At 39.0% G+C, this 24,099-nt stretch overlaps 1 protein-coding gene across 1 annotated transcript in view; it reads right to left on the bottom strand.

Annotated features, from left to right (window-relative positions):
• itga1 (integrin, alpha 1) overlaps positions 1-24,099 on the bottom strand; it is a 165,531-nt gene that overhangs the window by 94,225 nt on the left and 47,207 nt on the right. Inside the window, exons 8-9 of the mRNA XM_039758094.1 lie at positions 15,885-16,035; positions 3,204-3,369 (exon numbers count right to left, since the gene is read on the bottom strand). Of these exons, the coding sequence (XP_039614028.1) occupies positions 3,204-3,369; positions 15,885-16,035 (317 nt within the window). The remainder of the gene's footprint in view (positions 1-3,203; positions 3,370-15,884; positions 16,036-24,099) is intronic.

The following is a 24,099-nucleotide window of genomic DNA, read 5'->3' as shown; positions in this document are numbered from 1 at the left end:
ACTCCAAGTTTTAGGCAGCAGAAAATAATTGGATTAATTGGTTTCAGAGGGGTGGCACAGTGGCGCAATGGTAACGCTGCTGCCTCGCAGTGAGGAGACCTGGGTTCGACTTCCTGGGTCCTCCCTGCGTTGAGTTTGCATGTTCTCCCAGTGTCTGCGTGGGTTTCCTCCCACAGTCCAAAGACATGCAATCCTAAATTGTCCTTGGTGTGTGTGTGTGTGTGTCCTGCGGTTGGCTCGCACCCTGCCCAGGGTTTGTTTCCTGCCTTGCACCCTTTGTTGGCTGGGATTGGCTTCAGTAGACCCCTGTGTTAGAATATAGCGGGTTGGATAATGGATGGATGGATATTTTCACAGGTAAGGATTGCTTTAAACTGAGATTGGAAACAGAGGATCACCAGGCTACTCTAGCATTTACATACAGTGGAAATTTGTGGAAATTGTATTAATCAGAATAACAGGACTGCATATGTATTACTGTACACAAAGAGCTTCATTATCTTTAAGGCAACAATCTGTGTGTTAAAATAGGAATAGTTTTGTGTATTTTACTGTCAACTTCATAAGAATCAAAAGGACTTTATTAATAAGTGATGCACAGAGTTAAGTATCATTTTCAGTCAATACCACAATACAGCAAAATATGGTGCTTATCACTTTGCACACAATTTTACACAGCCTTGAACAAAAATATTTTCTTGCTTCCAAACTGCTGGAGGATTTCCCACAAAACATAACATCCTGTTGGGCTATTTCCATTACAATAGCCAGAGTTTGTTGACATACTGCCGCCAAATATTGCATAGACTCAATGGGTGCCTACTTGATTTACTGTATGTTGCCTTAGAAGATTATATTGCTGTGTTCTTAATTGAAAACTAAGTAGAAAGCAAAACTATTCTTTCTGAAAAGCACTGTAATAAAAATGTAGTTCTTTTAAGGTATTACTTAATTTAAGAAAATGACATTTATTTCAGTGGTTAAATGATTGATGTTGCTGCTTTATGGTTCCAGGAGACTGGGTTCAAATTCTGCCCTGTTCATTGCTTGTGTGGAGTTTCCAGATCTCCTCCATGTCTCTATAAGACTTTCTCTGGGTACACTATTTTCCTCTAGCATTCCTGAGATGTGCATTTTATGTTGGTTGGTGATTCTAAGATGAGTCTGTATGCTACATGTACCTGGGGGTTCACATAAACAGGAAACTGGACTGGTCTGACAGCACAGTGGTGCAGTACAAGAAGGTGCAGAGAAGGCTGTACTTACTAAGGAGACTCGGATCTTTTGATGTATGCAGCAAGCTAATGGAAGGGTTCTATCAGTTCATAACAGCCAGTGTCTGAACAAACATATAAGGAAAGCCTGCTCCATCTCTGGACATACTGGAAAAATATTGGAAAAATTGAAAGCCATCACAAAAAAGTCCCCTCCTTAAACCTCCAGGAGGTGCTCTCTTGGAATAGCCAAGACAGCACACCACGGCGTGCTAATAAGCTCCTCTGGGGATCTTTTCTGACCACTGCCATCAGGCAATTCAGAGCTTCCTCATAACATACTCTTTAAGTTCATTTTGAAATTTTTGCACAATACAGGTAGTCCCCAAGTTACGGACATCCGACCTACAACTTATGAATAGGGCCGCAGCTGCGACGCACGCGCCTAACTAACTGCCACTCCGTCATCTTCGGCCTGGGGACGTTGCAAGCAGTGGCTGGACGGAGGCTGGAGGGGAGCGATTTCGCTGCTCGCGCAGTGTAGTGTCTCTTGGGCAGCTCCCAGTGGCAAGCGGTGACCCGTGGTCCATAGTCCACAGCTATCGCTCGTGTGCAGGACGGAGGCTTGATGGGGCAGTTCGCTAGCATTGTAGTGTGCCTTGAGTGGCTGCCTGTTGAATGGGGGCGGTGGTGGTGGTGGTGGTGGGTGATTCACTACCCGCCTTTGGCCGCACCGTGTTCGTTCTCGGTGGGCAGACGCTGCAGACAGCATACTGTAGTGGAGGTGACTGTGTGGTGGGCGGGTGGTGAACCGCCCCTCACCGCCCCCATTCATTCTCAATAGCAAGCCTACATGTATGCACATAGCAGGAAGTTGTCTCTTGTCAGTACATCAGACGTGTTGACGATGGGTGCCTTCTTGCTGTGATAGCGTGTACAGTGCTGTGCAGAAGAGTTCATCTTAACCTTTTGTCTTCACCTTTCAAGAATGTCTCTGAAACACAAATCTGATGCAAGTGCTGGTGTTACAGTAAAAAAGAGAAAAACCATCACCATTGAAAATAAAGTAGAAATAAAAAGGTCAGAGAGAGGTGAAACTCCATCATTTATTGGCAGAGCACTTGGTTACAGTCGGTCAACAATAGCATTTATTAAAATAATGTAATGTACCTGTTCCAACTTACATACAAATTCAACTTAAGTACAAATCTCGTACGTAACCCGGGGACTGCCTGTATACATTTATTTATTTGTTTTTTCTAATTGATTGATTGGTTGTATTATTTGTGCTGTAAGTCTGTATCATTGTTTTTTATGTTTCTACTACTGTATGCATCTAAATTTCCCCTTGGGAATAATAAAGTTTATCTAATCTAATCTAATAATCTAATAAAAAAAATGTGGTTATGTAAGGAATTAAGTTCTGCAATGGTCAGGACAGTCTGAAAATTGTTGGCTGAATTTACATGAATTTAATCCAATTAAGGGACCTGAGGGCCAAAGCCTTAATGGGCAGGAACCAACCAAGGATGAGATGTCTATTGAAACATGTATTATTATTATTATTATTATTATTATTATTATTATTATTAATGATAATGCCACCTTTGATGTTAAATAATAGTTTATTGAGTTTTATATTCTTTACCAGAAAACAAAGGAAACAGAACAAAAAAACTACTTGTGTTGTGGAGCTTTGGGATTGCTAAATAGTTTCTGTCTTTTCTTCACCAGGATGCTTGTGCACCAATTACTCTACTCTTAATAGTAGGTCCCGGTGAACGAATGTATCTATGGGAATGTAGTTATCATATATCTTAACACCCCCCACATACACACACACACACACCTTGTGGATCCTCCTTGCTTTATGAATTAGCCATTTCCTACAACAGTAAAAGCACCTTGTCATATCACAGACTTTCAGTGTTAACTAGGATGCAAACTCTGTCTAAAAAAATTGCTTACCAGTATTCTTACATTTCTTACCTTCTAGTGCAAAGATCCTTTCTCCAAGGGCATCAACAATTGTAACCAAAGCAACTTCATCTGAGACATTGAAGAAATGTTTCTCTGTAGGCTTGCTTGCAATTGATTTAATTTCCTTAATGAACTTATCAAAGGTTTTATTTGTCCTCCTGTAACTGCCTAGCACCTACAATATAAATGAATTTTTAATAAATAAACTAAAACTGAAAATAAATACACTTAATTATACTGTCTAATAATTTATTAAAGCAAATGTAAACACTGTTTGAAGTTAAACATGTATTTTTTAGATTCAGCCTGTTTTATATACAGTAGCACCCTCATATAGCATAAGAAATATATATAGTATACTATAATAAAGTAATTACAATCTAATCTAATATATAAGGTTGTGTATATCCATCTATCTATCTATCTATCTATCTATCTATCTGTCTATCTATCTATCTATCTATCTATCTATCTATGTGTGTTTGTCTGGTATGCAAATCCATATTGAAACTGTCTCGGTCTAATTTTATACATATTCCCCTTTGGTATATGCTATGTTTTGTCCTGAACTTTTTCCCTTGGGGAACTTTATTTAGTGATCACATGTTTCATCATGGGCTCACACCACAGACATCTCCATTCATGCATTCGCATTGCGGTGGTGGTCAGCTGTAATCCTGTGATGTCTGGCTCAAAAGCAGCTCCTTACAGGCAATAGCAGAACTCCTAATCCAGGCCACACAGATACCGATTCTAAGAACTGCAAGTGGAGTGTTTTCTGGAGATGTCAGCTGAGCTCTCCAGGCAGCCCCCACCTTTTCTGTACAACACAGCCGCACACTCCACCTCTACACAGTGCAAATCTTGCAGACTACACCAAGTCTCTTGTTGTTGACTAACACCTTCAGCATCTCCGTTCACACATTTGCAATGTGGTAACTGGTGGTAGTCAGTCACAAACTTACATCTTGCTCAGAAGCAGCTCCTTATAGCCTGAGCTAATAAGAGAATACACAATTCAGGCCAAGCAGAGACTACTTCTAAGCAATGCAAGTGGTGTGCTTCCTGTACTGCTGCATGCAAAGTATGGATTTAGAGAAAGAAAAAACTTTTATAAACTTTTCCTATAAAAAGAAAAAGAAAAAGCCATCTACAAAAAACGTGTTCTACTATGTGTGTCTGAACTACTTAGAGAACACCAGATCAGAACTGGTATAAACTGACATCTACATGCAAGTTGTAAACATGTAAAAATAAAAAACAAGTCTGGCATAGCTCAGGGCTGCAGTAGAGGGGTGAGTTGACAGAAGTATGTCATGCCTAAACAGAATTGGTCAAAGGGCATGAGTACTAAACTATGGCAGTTGGCACTATATTATGAGGTCCAATTGATCCTGAATGCGCATCAAGGAATCAAAAGACCGGAATAAATTTAGACTAAAAGGGAATTCTGGTGTCTCTATCAGTCCATCATCCAGAGACAATGCTGGACTAGAGACCAGTCAGCTTACTAAGATAAAAGCCACCTGGTTATCTAGGCATATTGGATACTAACAAGACAAACTGCTGCTTATCCAGGTTGTATTGGTATTATCTTGTCAAAATCATTTTACTTTACTTTGCTGTAGGTATGTTTAGAAAGTTTAGGTTAATATACAGTATAACCCATGAATCTATACTAATAAAAGGCAAAGCCCTCAGTCAGTCGCTCGCTCGCTCACTCACTCACTCACTCACTCACTCACTCACTCACTCACTCACTCACTCACTCACTAATTCTCCAACTTCCCATGTAGGTAGAAGGCTGAAATTTGGCAGGCTCATTCCTTACAGCTTACTTACAAAAGTTAAGCAGGTTTCATTTCGAAATTCTACGCGTAACGGTCATAACGGTCATAACGGTCGACAACGTCTGCCATGTTGAACTTTCTTATTTATGGCCCCATCTTCACGAATTTTGGTAGGCGGCTTCCCTGCGCTAACCGAAACCAATGTTTGTACTTATTTTGGTGGTATGATGCCACTGTCTGCCGCCATTTTGAACTTTTCAATAGTCTTTGTTACTTATAGGCCCATCTTCAAGAAATTTGGTACGCGGGTTCCCAACGCTAACTGAATCCTACTTACGTAAATATATACGTCCATAGCCGGCAGCTCGGTCACCATGTGAGGCAGCGTTGGGTCCCCCCTCCCAAAGCCTCCCATGTTGTTGACTGCCTGCCTATATAAGGCCGTCCATCGCTCTGGTCTCTACATTCCCTTCCTTGCTACGCCACGGGATTCACGTCTCCTTGCTGATAACTACAGCCTTTTAATTTAATCCATGGCTTCTCCGCTGTTTTATTGTTGATTTATTACGATTATAGTTATTGTGTAGGTAGTTTAGACTTACTGAACATTGTTCAGGTACCCATTTCCTTTATCATTCCAACCGTAACCCCATTAACATGTCTATCAAGGTGATCACCATCGATCAAAGAACTGTCACTTACCGAGTGGTTTCCATGGCTGGAGATGGCACCTGCCTTTTCCATTCTCTTTGTTACATATTGCACGGCCGTATCAGGCTCACTCTTGATATCCGGAGGAACATTGTGTCTTATGTATTGAATGACTGGGACAGGTTCAAGGTGTGGACTGATGACGGTACAGGAGATAATTATACTACACAAGAGCACTAGAAGAGTGAAATGCTTAAGCCCTTCACCTATGGTTCTGCATGTGAGTTGATGGCTGCTGCTGAATTGTTCGGTTGTCGCTTTCAAGTGTACCGAAATGGCCAAATATTTTACAACTTTCGACAACCGCCAATGCCTCTTAAACATCTTAGATTCACAGGTGACGATTTCAGTAGTAGACACTTTGATGTTTATGAATGTTTAAACTCTCAAAAGCTGGATGCGAAGTTATCGATGAAACCGGTTGTATACTTACAACGCTTGACAGATGCCAAATGTCTCTTCAACACAAGTCCTACAAATACTGTCGTAATTGAAACAAACCATGGAACTCAAACCGATTATGACAGCAGTAATCCAAGCTGTGAGATTTGAAACAAGATTACTGTTCACATGGCCAACTGTACGTTGCATGCTCAAGAGTAAGCTTAGTGCACAGCTTGGTCATATTACAACCGGAGGGCCGAACTCACAATGTGGTATACAAAGAGATCCATAACAAATAATTATTGGTATATTTTCCCTCAGTTTGAAAAGGTTTCATTTTCTTTTTAATAAAAATTTTAAGGCAGTACTTCGCCGCTGCGAAGTGCGGGTATTTTGCTAGTAACTCTATAAACCTCCTATCTTTCTTGATTTTTTAATCTATTTTATCACCTAGGGCTATAGATATAAAAGAAATGGGAAAATGCAGCCACATATTGCAAATGTATCTTTGTGACAGGCTGGTGAATGTAAATTTACAAGTGCTAAAATGGGGATTTGGGGCATACTGTTCCGGTTTATATAATAAAGAGCCAGAATAGGGTCACTTCAGGACCTTTCTTGGAAAAGAAACACACCTGTTCCTTATCTCGGAAGTGCCCCTAGGATGCCTTTTTGGGACTTGGCACAGGTATTCAAAGTTGATCCTTGCAAATGTGTTTAGTCAATGAAATCTTTGTTTGGGCCAAAACCTTGAAACTCTGCTAGTGTTTTTAAAAAATTAAGTTAGGTGGGCAAATACCATAAATGAGAATGACTTACCAAATTAGATTCACAAATGCATGCTCAATGTATGTCCAGCTTATGGTCAGCAAGTTCCAGCCATTACAGACGCATTATGCCTTTGAAATACAGACTTAGTTGGTTTTATAAATTATGTAACACTAGCCATAGTAGTGAAACAGGAAATCAATAAACAAACAGGTATCACTAGCTAAGTGGAGGCAAGGTACACTCCAAAACATGGGGAAAGGTACACTGAATCAAATGGACGGTGTTGCTTGAGTGAGGAGGGCCCTGCCCAGCTCCCTACTCCTGACATCACGCTTCCCCCTCTCAATGGTCCGCAGCCTCTGTCTCGGAATAGCACGGATTTTTCGCTCCTGCAAGCGAGCTATGATTCTTAGCGCAATGAGAGAAGTCGCAAAATCAACCTAAATGTTCAAGCAAATTATACAAAAAACCCAATCTGAATCCGTTAAGTAGTTCTGTCGTTCGCTAGCTAAGTGGAGGTAAGATACTCCCCAAGGCTGGAATGTGAGTGAGGAGGGCCCTCTCTAGGTCTCTCTTGAATTCACGCAAATATACTGGTTCTGCATCGAACTATAATACATAGAGCAATGACAGAAGTTGCAAAATCAACCGGAACGTTCGAGCAAATTATACAAAAAAACGATCTAAATCCGTTAAGTAGTTCTCTCGTGAAAAGCAGACAGACACGCAGACAGAGAGACAGATGTTGGATTTTATATATATAGAGATGATATTTAGTGAGGAATATGCTTTTGATTAAACATCTAAGCTTGCTAGAGACCAGACGTCTCTGGAAGTGGATGCTCAATGGAAAGGTAGTAAATGTATTTAAGAAATCTGAGAGATTAAAAAAAAGTCCTGTCTCTTCCCTTATGCGTACCTTCAGCGACTTTCCTCTGTATCCATGTGCCTGTATCTCTCAATACTGGAGCTCCGCTCCTTCTCTCTTGTAATGGCATGTAAAGATAACAACTCTGTCTATAATGCCATGTTTGGACTCTAGACATGATCAGAAATTGTTTAGTATGGTTAAAATGAAAGTGTGTGTAGCATATTGAATGAGCTAAAAAAATATCTTCTTTTGAGCGTGAACCAACATCAAGATTTGCTACCTTCTTGGAAAATTGACAACTGAAACATTATAGTCTAAAACAGCAAGGGTATGGTGAATGAACACTTAACCACAGTGCTGTGTTCAGTCCAGAAAAGAAAGAGAATCTCTTGAAAAATATAGTAATGATACATATTGACTATATCTCATAAATGCAATACGGTATATAACTCATACAGCAGGTATTTGAAAGCATAATGCAACATTCTCAAATATGCTTCATCCAAATTATAGTTACTGTGTATAAAAAAAGAATGATATAAAGAAATCTAACATTTTCTATTTATGATTCTGATTTATTAAACTCGCCGAATTCAACTTCATGTTGCAACCAACCAGAGTGCCAGTCAGCTGCAAAACCAATTTAAAGTCATCAGTTAACCTGATGGGCCCATCTTTGGGATGTGGACAGACGCCAGAGTATCCAGAAAATTCCCTGTTAGGCACCAGGCAGAAACAAACCTATTGCAAGGCATCGTCAATCACACATCCACACTCACACAAGGCCAGTTTCTGAAGAAATCTGCTCAAATAACTGGTGCTGTTCCAATAGCGTGCTATTTACCAGTCTAACCATTCAGAATTACATTTTAAAATTTTTTGGGTTTTTTTCCAGCTTTAAGGGTCTTCTTGCACCTTATCTTTCTTTGTTTTTCTTTTTTCTTTTTATGCTTTGTCTGCTCCACATCAACATGAGATGGAAAGATAAGTTTTTAGATGGACGTACAGTGGTCTCAAACTCCAGTCCTGAAGGGCCGCAGTGGCTACAGGTGTTCATTCTAACCCTTTTCTTAATTGGTGACCAGTTTTTGCTGCTAATTAATTCATTTTTCTTTCATTCTAATTGACTTGTTTTTTAAGAGTTGTCCCCCTGAATTTCTTCATCAATCCTCTGAATTGCTTCATTTCTTTCCTTAAATGACACCCAAAGAGAAACGGCATGTGAGGTGAGGGAGCCAAAGACCAGCAAAGTCAGGGCCTCAAACTCCAACCAATTTCACTCCAACCAGTTGCTTAATTAGGCTTTGAGTTTTGTTGTTAATTAAACCCGTTGTTTAATTCAATGGCTTGTTGCGGCTCTCATTATGCAATGGCATACATTTCCAAAATGATTGGTTTTCTCTTTTCTAAGAGCTCTGTTAAAATGTTTTGTGGACCTGAGCAGATCAGCATTCCTGAGACCTTCACCTTTCTTTATTTTCAGATATTGTGTGATGGACACAGTTTGCTGGTCATGTTTTGGCTCATTTTGTGTCTCATTATTGTTAGGCAGCTTATTAAAGAAAAAGAAACAATTGAGGGGTCTGAGTCTTCAAGAACAAGTGAATTAAAATTAATTCAAAAGAAGTTAATTAGCAGCAAAAACAGGTCATTCATTAAGAAAAGGGTTAGAATGAAAACCTGCAGCTGCTACGGCCCTCCAGGACTGGAGTTTAAGACCACTGGACTAGTACATCATGCAGTCATCAGGTAATAACTAAACCTACAAACAAACGGATTGGGACCAGGTTGGTTATAGAATAGCTGCTTTTGCTACGTAAACAGAGAGACCTGGGCTTGAGTCTTTAGTTGAGCTCATTAGTTGCGAGAAGTTTCCATGATCTCCTTATGATCATTTGGATTTTCTCCAGGGACTTCAACTTCTTCCATTATTATAAAAAACTGAAAGAAAGATGAATGGGTGACTTTGATGGAGTATGTATTTTACCCTGTCCAAAGCGGGTTTTATTTGGTTCCCCATCACCTTGCAATAAAAACAAAAGGTACAGAAAGTCAATGGACTGGAGGTCCCAAGCAAGCAAACTGAAACTGTGGCAAACAGAATGATTCCTATAAAGGGCAAACTATGCTGTTTAAAAGAATTATGGATGGCTAAAAATACCCTGTATTTGATTTCCACTACCTGATTTAAAGGCATGAGAAAGAGGCTTGGCTAATTTTTAGGCCTTTCCATAATGCCCAATAACTGTCTGGTTTGAGTGTTTCTGTTTACCAAAATGCAGCAATTACAACAAATGCTTAAAATGTAGAGAAAAGAATAAATAAACAAAAAAAAAAATTAACGTCATATTTGTCTGCCAGATGTACATTTATCCTCATAAAACTGTTATCAACGTACAACACTGCATATGGGCAGAGTTTCCAGAATTGCAACAAGGCGGATGGTGTTGCCAGCTGGACAAAAACAATAAGACAAACATTTATAACTCAGAAATACATTCTGACTACGAGATTCTCCATAAAATGGGTATATTTTCCTTTCCATTTTAAAGACCTTTCTGTTGTTAAAAGTAAAAATTGCTATGCAAAAAATGAACATGGATGGAGATATTAAATATTTATCCATTCACCTATTCTGTGTGCTAAAGGCTGTTTTAACATCGCAAGGCCGGGATAATCATTACAGGCCACACACGTGCAGAATCAGTCAATTTCATTGGAATGTGGATTGAAACCGGATTACTCAGAGAAAACAGACTTTGACATATAAGAACATGCAAACTCCACACAGACTGCGACTTTTCAAGGATTCAAATCCACTTCAGAAGAGCAGTCACTTGCTACAGTGCCAGTCTTGAGGCACCTTGAATACAGGTACAGGATTTTTCCATGGATGCTGCAATTTCAAAAACTGTGAGAGAAAAACAATCCCATGATTCCCATAAACTAAATTAAAAATGCATACAGGCGTAATCGACCAGTATGATGGTACAGTTGTTATAGCAGCAGCCTTCAAGTTTTAGTAGACTGCTTTTAATTCCACCTGTAATTGTTAACCCATTTCATATATTTATATGTTGGTGTATTTGGCATATTTTAGTATGTACATTTTGTTTTTGGGTTTACTAATAATTTTTGAATTATTTTAACAAAGTTTAATTTAGTTTCTGTCCTGTTACTTCCTTTGTTTATACATTGTGGTTGGATATTCCATGTGACTGTGACTATTGCATCTAGTGATGGCATAAACATGACAACGTTTCCTCTTTACTTTTCCCCTCTGTGGATTCATGTCCCGAAATCAAAATCTTTATTAGCAAGAGTTAGTTTCTATAGCAAGTAGGCCCTGGCATCAGGTTTTGCTTCTGGTTATTTTTAAACTGTTTCTCATAATTCACTTCAATTTTGCCACCATGTTTTGTTTGCCTTTTCTTTCAGTGCCTGTGGCTTTGCCCTGCCTTCCCAGATTATGATTTTTGGGTTACATTATTACTTCCTGGTCATTTTCGTTTCATCTTCTTATATATTATGCTACCGTGGCTGTCCGTTTGTCCATCCAGGATTTTTAATCACTTATAGCTCGCAAACTGCTTGACCTATTAACCTGAAATTTGGTACACATATACTACGTGACATCTACTATCTGCTTTCGGGTATTTTTATTTTATTTTATTGTAGAATCAACTCTCTGCAGCGGCCAGCAGGGTGGCCATTTTCATTCCTACCACCTTCGTTGTCACTTCCCCTAACTCTTCATATCTTAAATCATTCTTGAGGCAGATTGAAGACTTAAGTGCCAGCTTAAGTGAAAAATTAAGGAACACATACTAAGTAACTGCAACACAAACACTGACTTAATCAGTTTTAACGTGAAAAGCTGCCGACGTAAGAAGAGAAGCAGCGGGCCGCTAGGATGGAGAAAAGAAGAGATGCTTAGGAAGCAACAAGCAGATCAAACTCTGAGCAAATGAATGGTAAATGTACAGAGAAAGAGTATGAAAACTAGGAATGCTCAAGTCAAGTGTATTCATTAGCCCACTCAAACACAGTCAAGCGTGGATTCTTCCTTGTGTACAATAGTTTTGTTTTCACGTATTATGACATCCACAATTGAGATATGCCGTTGTATTCAAATTCAACTGATGGAGTGGTCCAAGTCATTTTTTGTGTGTGAATGAGATAAGCAGGTACTTACTTTTGGAGGAAAAGGTGAGAAAATAGTCAATAAACAAGCCGGGTCAGATTAAAGACATGCAATCTTTTGTCAAAACCAAGATTAAAAACCAGACAAGTTCCTAAAATGAGTTGCTTTTTTTTGTTGTTATTGGTGTTGGAAAAAAGGAAATGGCCATGGAACCCTTCCAAAATGTTTAACTCAATAGCTTAAAAGCAATACTAAATTTATTAAAGTTAACTGTTTATTAAAGCATAAGTGTGCAAGAAATAATCAAGCATAAGATGAAACAAAATAGTTTTCAAAGTATAACACACAGAATAAAAGGAATAATTCATCATAAAAACATAAAGGAGAAGAGAAGAAGAAAAAGAAAAATCTAATGCTCAAACTTAAAGGGCAAATTCCTAAAAAGAAGGGGAAAACACCAAAATATCCAAAGAAACTCTATTTCCCTAACATAAGAACAATAACAATAAAATAACAACAAGGAGAGGGCATCAACTCCAATGGAGGCGCAGACAAAGAGAAATTCTTAATGCTGCAATGGTTAGCTGGGATATTGGGGTCTAACATAGGAACCCAGGAGGATGCAATAATTGAATATTAGGAGGCACTGTAACCTTGGTTTAACTTTTAAAATACAACAAATTACAGCATAATTAATCAAAAAAGACAAAACATATTATTAAAGAATGAACTAATAAGACAATTGCAGTAGAAACTCGCCTAATACAAATTTAACTTACTTTAGGTGAGTTTGTGGCAGAATATAACAGTAAATTGGAAGAAAAAGAGTGCAAAAATTGAAATACTGCACCATACAGAGTGATGTGCTTTTTAATATTGTGCAGGAGGAGACTCTCAGTTCTGTCAATCTTTCTCCTGCATAACTGTATCCCATATTCTTGCACTTTCAGACAGCACTGCCAGGAAGAAGGAAATGGCCACTGGGTACTCTCATTCTCCCCATCACTCCGTCAGTGTGAAAAGAGTCCCACGTACTACAGCTATAATTCATTCATTAAAGCAAATGGTGACGAGAAAGCAAGTAGGACGATCTTAATGTCCAGATGCTGTTCAGTGTAAGTGGTCATCTTATATATCATGGCCGCCATTTTGTCATTGGTCAGCCGGCACATACTGTAAATCATATGCTTAGCAAACCAGGAGCACAAAATGATGGCAGCCATGAAGAGCAAGTGCAGTGACAAAATGGAAATGAAACGATGACACCAAAAAAATACAATATTTAAAAAAACTGATAATGTAATTTTCATCAAAAATGAAAATAAGTTAATTAGACACCTGTCAAAGTCGTTCCTGACGGGTATGTCAGGTTAACTGGTGACTCTAAATTAGCCTGATTTGTGTGGCACCCCATAAAGGATGAGTTCCTTGTACCTTATGGTACACTGTTTTTGGATTAAGCAACTCAGAAAATAAACAAACTACAATCAAAAACTTTTTAAGGGAAAAAAAAAACATTCTTACACTTAAAAATACCATTTAAGGGAGTGATGATATTGCATATCTAAAATATTTAACATTTGTAAGAAAAAAGAAAAGTAATAGTTTTGGTATCTGTGGAATTAGATGAGGGGCAATCTATGCAAAGCATGGCGTGCTAAAACTCCAAGGCTAACAACAAAATTACTGCAGAGGAACTGAATTTCAAGTACCTGCTATTTGTTATTGTTTATGGTCAATTGACTACCATGGAATGTGGAGCTGGGGGCACAGTGGGTGGCATGCCTCTCTCGCGTCTCCCAGAGCTTGAGATCTGTCTCACTCTGGCTTTTTATTTTTTAGGTAGACTGCTACAGTTTTTGCCAAATTTTGAAAACGTACTGGCAATTCTAAAAAACTGTGCACATGCCTGTGTGTGTGCTTGTGAGCACATGAGTGTGGCCTGCACTGGTTTGGCATTCCATTCAGGGTAGGGCCTTGTCATAAGACAGATTTCCTGCTGTAATTAGTTTTCTGTAATCTTATAAATAAATAAATAGAATAATGCACATTACAACACATTACAAGGATTGTCACACACGTGCGCATGGGAGGCAGCTAAAGGGCTTGAGTGAAGGCAGTTCTGAGGCATGCCGGGATGTGGCAGAGTGCACTGACTCTTTTTCTCCCTTTCCTGTAGACCATTCCTGGGAGATTCCACCTGGCTCTCTTGACATCACTTCCGGGACCGAGCCAATGGAAGTAGACCTTACCAGCTCCGGCCCCTCTTATGTCACGTCCGGGCGTGATCCAATGATTGAAGAATACATGCCCGATCCTTATGACCTCACTTCCTGTCTTCCCCTTTAAAAGCCTGCCCCTTTTCCCTTTTCCCTCAGTCTTGTTCTGGACTCAGTTATATGCACTTCAGTGCTGGTTATCTGATAAAAACGACTTTTGCAGCCGGGATACCATATTATACGGGTGGCTGCCCTAAACCTTTATCTGTTTATGTCTCGTTTTTGTGACAGGATGTATGTCATGTAGATACTCCATGCATTGACTCTCAAAAAATGAAAATGTCTCAGAAATATCTGTTCTAGACACTACTATGAGATGTTTTGACAATCTGACTTAAGATAAAGAATGAATACAACTTTAATCAGACTCGGGGAGGCAGTTAAAGGAAATGCTAGTAATAACGCTTTGTTTGTTAAAGCCTTTGAAAAACGACTGAAAGTTTATCAAGAACAGAAGTTACATACTGTATGCAGTCAACATAGCTTGGTGTTAAAGTGATGAACTGGAAACTACAAGGGACACAAGTTCAAATCCCACCATTAGGGCATAGTCTAGCCCTCTTGTGATACATTTTATTACCAGATTGTACTGTACACCATATGCTAAATCGTGCTGTAAAAACTACTGGGCCTTTATGAAAACATTCCCAAAAAAGTGCTGTATAAAATAAAGGTAACTCTTAAAAAAAATAATGATAATAATATTAATAATAATAACGTATATTAACTCTTTTTAAAGTAATATAGCACCCAAAAGCCTGGCAAATTGCAACTTTCAAAATAACTCCATACATTACATTGAAAGTTATTTTACATGTTACAGTTAAAAACTGGGATTCTTATTCCAGCAGAGGAATACTATGATAGGACAAAAAAGGGAAAAAAAGTCACTTAAGGATCAGAGACCTGGTACAAAAGAGAACAAATTGCAGCAAAATTGTCAGTCAGCCATTTTCTAGCCCATCTATTCATGCACAGGATCACTTGGACATACTAGAGCCTAACCCAACTAGAAGCATAGGGTGTAAAGCAGGAACAACCCCCTGACAGGGCACCAGTCCATTGTGGGGTGAATACACACACATACATCCACACACTAGGGCTAGTTTAGTGTCGCTAATGCACTTAATCTGCATGTCTTGGGACTGTAGGAGGAATCCCATGCAGATACAGGGAGAACAATAACCTCCATGCAGGGAGGATACGGGAGGTCAACCCTGGTCTCCTTACTGCACTTGTGAATATCGTATTTTAACAAACTTATGGTGGGTAAGGGTTTACTGAGACCCATTGAAAAACTGAGCACTCACTAGTCTAACTTGCTAAAGAAAGATGAAAGTGCAATATTAAACATCATTTGGCCTGGAACCCCTGCAGATTTTTGTTTTTCTCTGGTGTTTATTTTTTCTGTCCACCCTGTCCATCTGACCTTCGGACTGTCATTTACAAATTTTAAAAAACAATTCTGTATTTAAGGACTATATTTCTCTTAATTAAATATCCTTCTTATTTGAGTGTGAATTATGTATTATGTTTTGTATACTATTCATTCATTATTATTCATATCTATATGTAATTTCTTTTTCTTTGCCTGCAGCTACTTCTTTGACTTGTTGTAAAGCACATGTAAAGCCATTTGTAAGAAAATGTGCTATAGAAATAAATGTTGTTGTTGCTATCACTGACATTTTTCATTTTCAGGTTATCCTAAAATGTTAGCTGCTTTGTGTTCCTACTTACAGCAATCGAAAACCTCTGAATTCCTTCATTTTCACAGTCCTCAATGACATCATCAAGATTGTAGCTGTCGTGTGATTCTCCATCAGTTACAATAACCATGACTTTCCTTACTCCTGGGCGAGCTCCTCTCTCTGGAGTAAATGCTTCTTTTCTGAAAACAAACAAGTAAAAAGTTTATTGTTTAATATTCACTTCTTGTTCACTCCTACTTCATTTCTTATGTCTGTAGTGGGTATTTGTTAGGTTAATTACATCCATCCATTTGTAATTTACTCATCTATCCAATGAAGCTGGATTCTAGTAACTAATCTTGGACGAGGTGCCAGTTTATCACAGTGTAGAATTATGTTTACACACTATTAATGTCAAGATAAATAAGGAGCGTAAATTATTAAGTATTACAGAATGTGGAGGTGTTTGTTGCCCTGTACTAGACTGACCACTTCTCCAGGTCTGGTCCCTGCCTGTAACTCACTGCTGTTTCCCATGCCAATGTAATGGAAGAAGCAGTTTCAGAAAAAGGAGAGATATAAGTGGAGAGATATATAAACATATACAAACACTTGCTGTGCCTTGTGTGTCAGCAGTAAATTGGTCAGGCATAGGTGTGTGTATGAGCATGTGCTGTGATGGACGGAAATTTCATTCAGGATTTGTTTTTACCTCCCAATGATTGGTGCAGGGATACTTCATCTTTTATGTCTCTGTAATTGAAAATGACACATAGACAATTTGTTTTTCAACCCCTGGCATGGCGTAACTGAGTGTGGGTGTCTGTGTGATTTCTATATTATTCTATTCCCCCATTTTGTATTCTTTATTGTAGAGACTTTATCAGAATGCCTCAAATCCCATAGACTTACCACTATTTATAATTATTGTACTTTATACCTTCTCCCCACTTTCCCTTCTACAGGTATAATTTCAGGCAATTACATAGAGTAAAAGACAAGCAGGAGTTAAGTTACAACTTTAAATAATGTGTTATTGATAATACTGATAAAATAATAACAATAAGGAAAGTACATGTGAATGTTGACAACCATACAACCTGATAAATGTTAGGTGTGTAGTTTCAGGCAGCACAAACTCATAGCTACTTAAATGTCTCTAGTTAATTCATAATTTCAGGTCAGCTTTCTTCAGGACAGGCCACAAGCCTGTCTTAATATAGCTGCTGAGCTGTGCTCCTCAATATATTGTCTTGATGGCCATGGTGAGAGAAAGAAAGATAGGGTGTGGAAAAGCGACCAAATTCATAGATTCTCTGTTGAAATTCTTACACTACAATGGCCTCTGATTCAAAACCAATCCCTAACAGCCAACTTTAGGCTAATAGAATTCTGGTACAGCTCATCCCCCAGTTGCTTTGTTTTTGGCTTTGTGGATGGCTTTTAGGCTCTCAGTCCAAACACAGTCTGGTCTGAAGCTCTATCTCCCACACTGCCTTTTCACACCTGCACCCAAGACCATTTGTTGAGCTGAAGCTTGCCAGCTACTGTAGGTTTATGGTTTTCCTGTGGGGGATGCCAAACTGGTTTGCAGCACTTCTCCCCCAAACCCTGCAATAAAATTCACATCCTGAGTCAATCCTAAAGACTAACATGGGTTTGTTTAGTTAGACGTGAAAGCATTGCTGTTCTCATCAATGAAATCCTAAAACACTAATATCAAATTTGCTTTGTCTGACTTACAAATAAAGACATACAAAACATTTATCAACTTATATACACAATTTCATGCCACCACAGATGGATTGGCGTGCCATTAAGAGTTTGTTCCTGCCTTGTACCCAGCGATGAAGGCATAGGCTCTAGCTCCTGTGACAGACGGCCGGAACACTTGCCCGGCCAGTACGCCCCTGTATCAGAAGGACCGGAGGGGAGACTGTGTTCTGGGAATTACCTTCCCTGGGACACTAGAGGGCTGCTGCCCTGGCTTGCTGTACGGCCTTGGGTTTGGAGCTTGGAAGCTCCACCCTGCTGGAACCTGTGGCCATTGCCAGAGGGCGCTTAGACTTTGTTGGATCCCTGTGTTACAGCACTTCCACATTGCACACATACACAGCCAGATGCCGGTCAACTAGCACGTGGAGCACTTCTTACTGTCTTATAAATGGAGTCAGCAGTCACTACTACAGGGGCTAGAGTCGGGTGAAAGAGGACAAAGCTTGCGTGAGGAGGACTGGTGGCGTGTAAAGGCAAAAGGAAGAATAGAACCTGGGTTTCTTTATTGAAGAGCTGTGCAGTAAGGGTGGGAAGCAAGGGGTAACTGTTCCGACACCAAATAATAAAAGTGTGTTGCACCTGCACTTGTGTCCGTGCACATCTGTGTCGGGTAGGGCGGCTGGTACGCCCCCTGGTGGCCCACACTCCCTACGGCCCTGGAATGGAGAAAGTGAAATCATAAGATGGATGAATAAATGGATTAATGGATAGATGGATAGGTGTATTTATGTTATTTAGTTTAAAATGACTTTTCGTTCACATTTTAATATAGCCTAATATTCTCAAGTCTACTTAATAAAATGTGGGATCGTGGGGTGCTGACAGCTACACAAGGCAGAACCCAACCCTGGTTAGGCTATTAGTCTACACAGTGTTTCATTTAAAGCTGCTATTGTCAAAATGCTTAGCTACATGCTCTATATAATAAATGATATTATGGTAGGTGATGTTTGATATGAGATATGAAAAGCGTTCAAATATAAACAGGAATTTATGAGATATTCTTTATTTATTGAATACAATGAAATGACTTACACATTATTTTCTATATAATCTCCTGCCACTGCAATACACTTGTTCCAGTGCTCAGGAAGCTTCCTAATCGCTGAAGAGTAGAAGTCTTTTTACTGCATCTTGACCCATTCTTGCACAGCATCAATGACTTCCTCATTCAGCTTGTATTTCTTCCCTCCTAAAAATTCCTTAAGTGGACCAAAGAGATGATAGTCCCTCTCTGAATGACTTGCACCAATCACACACTTTAGACTGAGAGAGGGAGAGAGAGACACTCACCCCAAAACTGTCTTTTAAGTTTTCAATAAATCTGAGATGGAACGACTCCTTCATTTGTCAAAAATTGAATAATTATACGCTGTGCAACACTACTGAGTATCTCCTGCTCCGACATGTTGATTACAACTGACAGGAAGGGGGGAAAGAGCAGTTAGCACCACTAACGACAAGTTCATAAATGCATGTGTTTGTCCAATGAGTCATGTCTACCTTGAACTATTTATAAGAATCGAGCATGTAAATTCCTGTTTATAATTGAACACACCTTGTAGTGTATGGTATGATTACCCAGGATGTATTAGGGGCTCATGAATAGTTTTTAGAGAGGTAAAAACTGGGATATGGGAGATACAAAGGAAAAGACTGAAACAATTCAATAAATACAAAAATAACTGTGCAAATAGGTCCTGACACAGACGTGTTTTCTTTGCTCCTAATTAACAACAGCAACATTTATTTATATATCACATTTTCATGCAAGCAATATAGCACAAGGTGCTTTTACATGATGTTACAAAGAGAAAGTTACAAGAAAAGAGAAACAAATAAGATTAAGCAATAATATAAAAGAACAAGTAACAAAGAAATAAAAAAAAAACAAATGAATCTAAATTTGAATCTTAAAAACAGATTAATATCAAGTATTAAATAGAAGAGTAGCATCGGGCCCTTTTGGGTATTTCTTAGAAGCTTAGAAATGAACCCACACTTGGTTAAGAGGAAGATGTGCAATGCCAGCTTATACATGTCAATCACAATGATGTCCAATCACAACATTAGCAACGGGTCGTTGTGATAAACAATATGCCCACAGCCATTAATCAGCCCACATACTGTACCATAAATGGTGACACCAACAACAAGACATGTGCCATGGTGATATCACCAAGAGAATGATGAAAATAATAAATTGCAGCAAAAATTCTTCAAAGACTTCTAAAATAATACAGTTTCCCAATGTGTCAAAGTTAAGATTTATCACAGAACACAAAGGCATAATTTTGATTTGAAAACAATTAGGTTTGTTAACAATTTATATCATATTTTTGGATGTTGTCAATGCAAAATTTCGGAAACATTAAATTCAGTGTTGGTAAGGGCTGTGTTTGAGAGGCCTGTATACTGAACTGAAACTGAACGGACAGATAAAGGCACAAACCTCTGTAAAATGGAGTGATCTCAAAAGACATCAAGTTCTGAAACTTGCTTTACCGATTTCTCATTTTCATTGTAACAGCAGTATGTTTCACATCACCTTAAGAATATTTAAGGAATGACATTCTGATTCTTGAAGATAAAATTGCACTATGGTAGTTTTATCTGTTATAAAATTCAATTCCTTTTATATAGAAGGTTGTTAATTAGACATGTAAAAACAGTGATGCTTTTTTCCCATCTTCAAAGACTGTGCAAGGCATCACTGAATTCTTAGATGAGAGCCATGTGGACTGTTCACAAGTGACAAGGTGCAGCTGTTACTTATTGCTCTTAAATACCAGACATAACAAACTGCTGCTAAAAAGATTACTTGCAAACTCAAGAACTCTCAATCAGCAGAACACAAGACAAAAGACAATCATTTTTATTATTTAATGGTACATACTGAAAGGCAAAAGGAAATAAAATTGAATTTTTGTCAATCATTTTGTAACATACATTATGGTATACAATATGAATGAAAGTGATATGCTAGGAAAGCTCAATAAATGTGTTGTATAGGTGATTTTAGGAATGGACAGTTATTTTGTTCATTAAGGATTTCCTGTGTACTATTACAAAATTGAAATTATTGTGTACTATGTGACGCCCGGGGTGCATACAGCCATCCTAATCCCGACACAGACAGGCTGAATACAAGTTTTACTACACAGCACAAGGTTTTATTTTCAGTCAGGAAGTGCTTTTCTCTGCTACCCAAAGCAACACAAGAGCCTCAACACAGTAAATCACAGTCACTTCTCTCAGCTAGTCTTTCTGCCTCCACTCCTCCTCACGAGCTTTGTCCACTTCCTCCCGACTCTGGCCGTTGACTCCTGGCCCCTTTTTATAGGGCACCCAGAAGGACTACAGATGCTTAACAAGCTTCTTCCTGCCAAATAGGGCCCAAAAACACCCATGCGCCTCCTGGGGATGGCCATGGGCCCCAACAGGGTTGAGCTTCTAAGCTCATGACCTGTGATCCCGCTAGAAACCAAGGGGGCTGCCCTCTGTTGGTCCGGGGGAAAAACTCTCCTGGAAACACTCTCTCCCCCCAGGTCATTCCATAATCAGGGTTGTCCTGGCCAGGTAAGGGCCCCGGCTGTCCGCAACAACTGTTAGAACCCCTAACCAAACAGTTCTGGTTCTCCACAACCATGTTTTAAATCAAGAAAGTTTGGAAAATGTGTAAAATGGGAATTAAATGTATATTTTTTCATCGTCTGATCCACTCTCTTGTCTTGAATTCTTTGGGAGAAAGGTGGGGGGTTGCTATAATGGGAACTGAAAACCCATGATGCCTCAGTCCCTGATCTACTTTATCCTCAGAAGGGAACCAGATGTTCCATACTTGGAGGGTGACCAGAAGTGCTGGGGATTAGGTTCAACCCAGGAAGGTCCAGTAGAGAAAAAAGGTGGACTAACCCTTCAGGACACCCTCCATGAGGAAAGTATAAACAGAGACAAGATGAGTGGATTAGCTAATCTTTGGCATTGAGGTGAGAACTTTACCATCATTATTAAAAAACAATTGACAAGGGTAGGACATATGTTATGAAGAGAACCAAAATAGCCCATTAGAAAACATGCACTATTTCACCCATCATAGAGGCTCTAAGTGTCTAAACAAGGTCATCCAATTAAACCAACACCATCGGCACCACAATTCGACTTTCCCCAAATGAAATCAACAATGGCACGCAGGATCAGGAGAAGTAACAGAAACTTGTTTTTGAGTGCATAATGTCTGGCACTTAATCAATAGCTAATCTGCAGCCAAACAATGATGATGATGAAGATGATGATAAGAACTCTGCCTGGTAGGCTGCTCCAGTCTTCCAAACGGGAAACCAAGCACTCATAAACCAGCACTCATGAAACATGAGAACTTCACTGTGATACTGAAAATAAGCACACCAATATATAAAAACACTTTCAAGTATATATTCAAACAAATTGAATACCTGATTGCTGGGCAACCTTTAGCAGTCACAATATTCAGATGCTCAATGTAAGCAAGAACAAAGCCATTTAACATACTGTATATGAAAATTTGTCAATATGATTACCATTTCAATGGGACTGAAAGTTATTATTGAAATGTAATTAAATGGGTTGGACTCATCCTGTTGCTGACCCTAAAAGTGGTTTCAGGGGTATGTCTCTACTTGGACTTTAAAGCTTCTTCTGGTCAGACGTCCAGTGAACTTGTAGTTGGGAGGGAAGCAAAGCAATAGTTCAACTGACAGGTGGAAGTTCTGCCAGTGATCGGAGAGACATACTGCTGGTACGAAAGTGGAGTGTTTATCTGTGATGTGTTGTTTGCAAGACACTGCACAAGAAAGGCAGAGGTTCAAAACCTGTGAAGAAATGCATAGAAAAGCAGCAGAGTTCTGTTTTTCTGAGTTTTTTTGGAATGATGGCAGTTTAGTTTTATTCTCACCCAGGCAGTCGCTCCTGCCCTTTTGCTTTCACTCTAATCATCAGTTTTTTTACAAAAGAATATTTCCTTTTCAAAATGAAACACATAATAGCTGTAAATAAAAACTGTTGCTTTACTCATCAGTCATTATTCTCCAGTAAAAAGTCACATTTTGTACACAAAGTTTCCCTATAATCACTCTCCCAATCTCTTACATCATGAAATGAAATCATAGGGAAATTTGAAGTTTACATCCCTTGATTTTGGCCATTGAAAACCCTTTTATGTTTCTGTCATAAAAAGTAATTTCGGGAAACGGAACAAAAGAACTTCCACATGTGCTACTTAAAATAAAATTAAAGGCTGATAATTTTAAGCAGCTGAGGCATTTTGAAAGCAGCACACACACAGCCAGCAGCTGCAGCCTGGTGGTAATTCCTAATAATACAAACACTAGCAGTTCATTTATTTAACTGCGGTTACAAAAATAAATTTATATTTCTTCAGAAAATAAAATCATAAATTTAAAATGTGGATTGGAAGACTTGACCATTGGAATAGAAACAAATTCAGCCAAAAAGTATATTGTATAATAAGTATTGTGGCATGTATGATTTACAGTAGTATTCTAAAGTCAAACAAAATCTAAACATGTGCAATATATCACAGTAACACTTGGCCATTTAAATTTTAGTTTTCATTATTATTTACAGTAAATAGTTGTTTAATTTGAGAAGTTCTCTAAGTCTATTGTATTACCAATCTTGATTTCTGCATTACACCCAGTGCTGCTTGAATAGACTTCAGCCCCAGGAAGCCCTGTACTTGATTTAAACAGTACTGGAAAACACTTAGATGGACTGAACTTTGTTCAGGCTGTGGATGTCTTCAATATTTAAACCCTCACAGTTATGTGTTCAAGGTTGCTGGTAGGCATATGTCCTCAGTAACTTAAACTTTTTTGCACAACCAGCTACGTGCTTCTTTTCTTGCTGGTATCTATCTGTGATGCATATGGACTAAACAGCCTTTTTCCACTGCAGGAACCATGTGAGGTCAGGATGTTGGTATTCCGGCACTCGAAAATGGGCAACAGGCCTTCTCGTATTGACTTTGAATGTTGAGTGATGTTTCCTCCTGCACTGTGCCCTTCTGTTGCTGCCCCAGCAGTTTCTCTTCGGAAATCTCCATGAACCTGCCTCAGAGGTAAATGCACTGTGTCACCCTTGTGCGTCAGTGGATCATCCTCTGAGGTATGCACTTCCACCCTGGGTCGAGAGGGGGCGCAGGCGCTAGCCTTATCCTCTGTTTCTCTCTCCACAGTTCCAAGAAGATACCCAATAACTGACCCCACCCTTTCTGGTTTCCCTGCTACATATGTTACTTTCACCAGAAGTAGGCGGCACTCATTACGAGAATGAACTGCAGAATGGAGCTCCTTCTGCACAATGAATAACAAGGCTTGAAAAGCAAGAAAAATATCCCTCGACGGGATGCTGCTTTTGTTTGTTTATTTAGCTCTATCAAGCTTGTGTTTTGTTGGACTCACGTTTATTAAAGAGGAACGACCAGGTTG

The sequence above is a fragment of the Polypterus senegalus genome, chromosome 7 (assembly GCF_016835505.1).
Source record: "Polypterus senegalus isolate Bchr_013 chromosome 7, ASM1683550v1, whole genome shotgun sequence".
NCBI classification, from domain to species: domain Eukaryota; kingdom Metazoa; phylum Chordata; class Cladistia; order Polypteriformes; family Polypteridae; genus Polypterus; species Polypterus senegalus.
The sequence above is the reverse complement of the archived record's forward strand: the minus strand, read 5'-3'. Positions and strand labels throughout refer to the sequence as shown.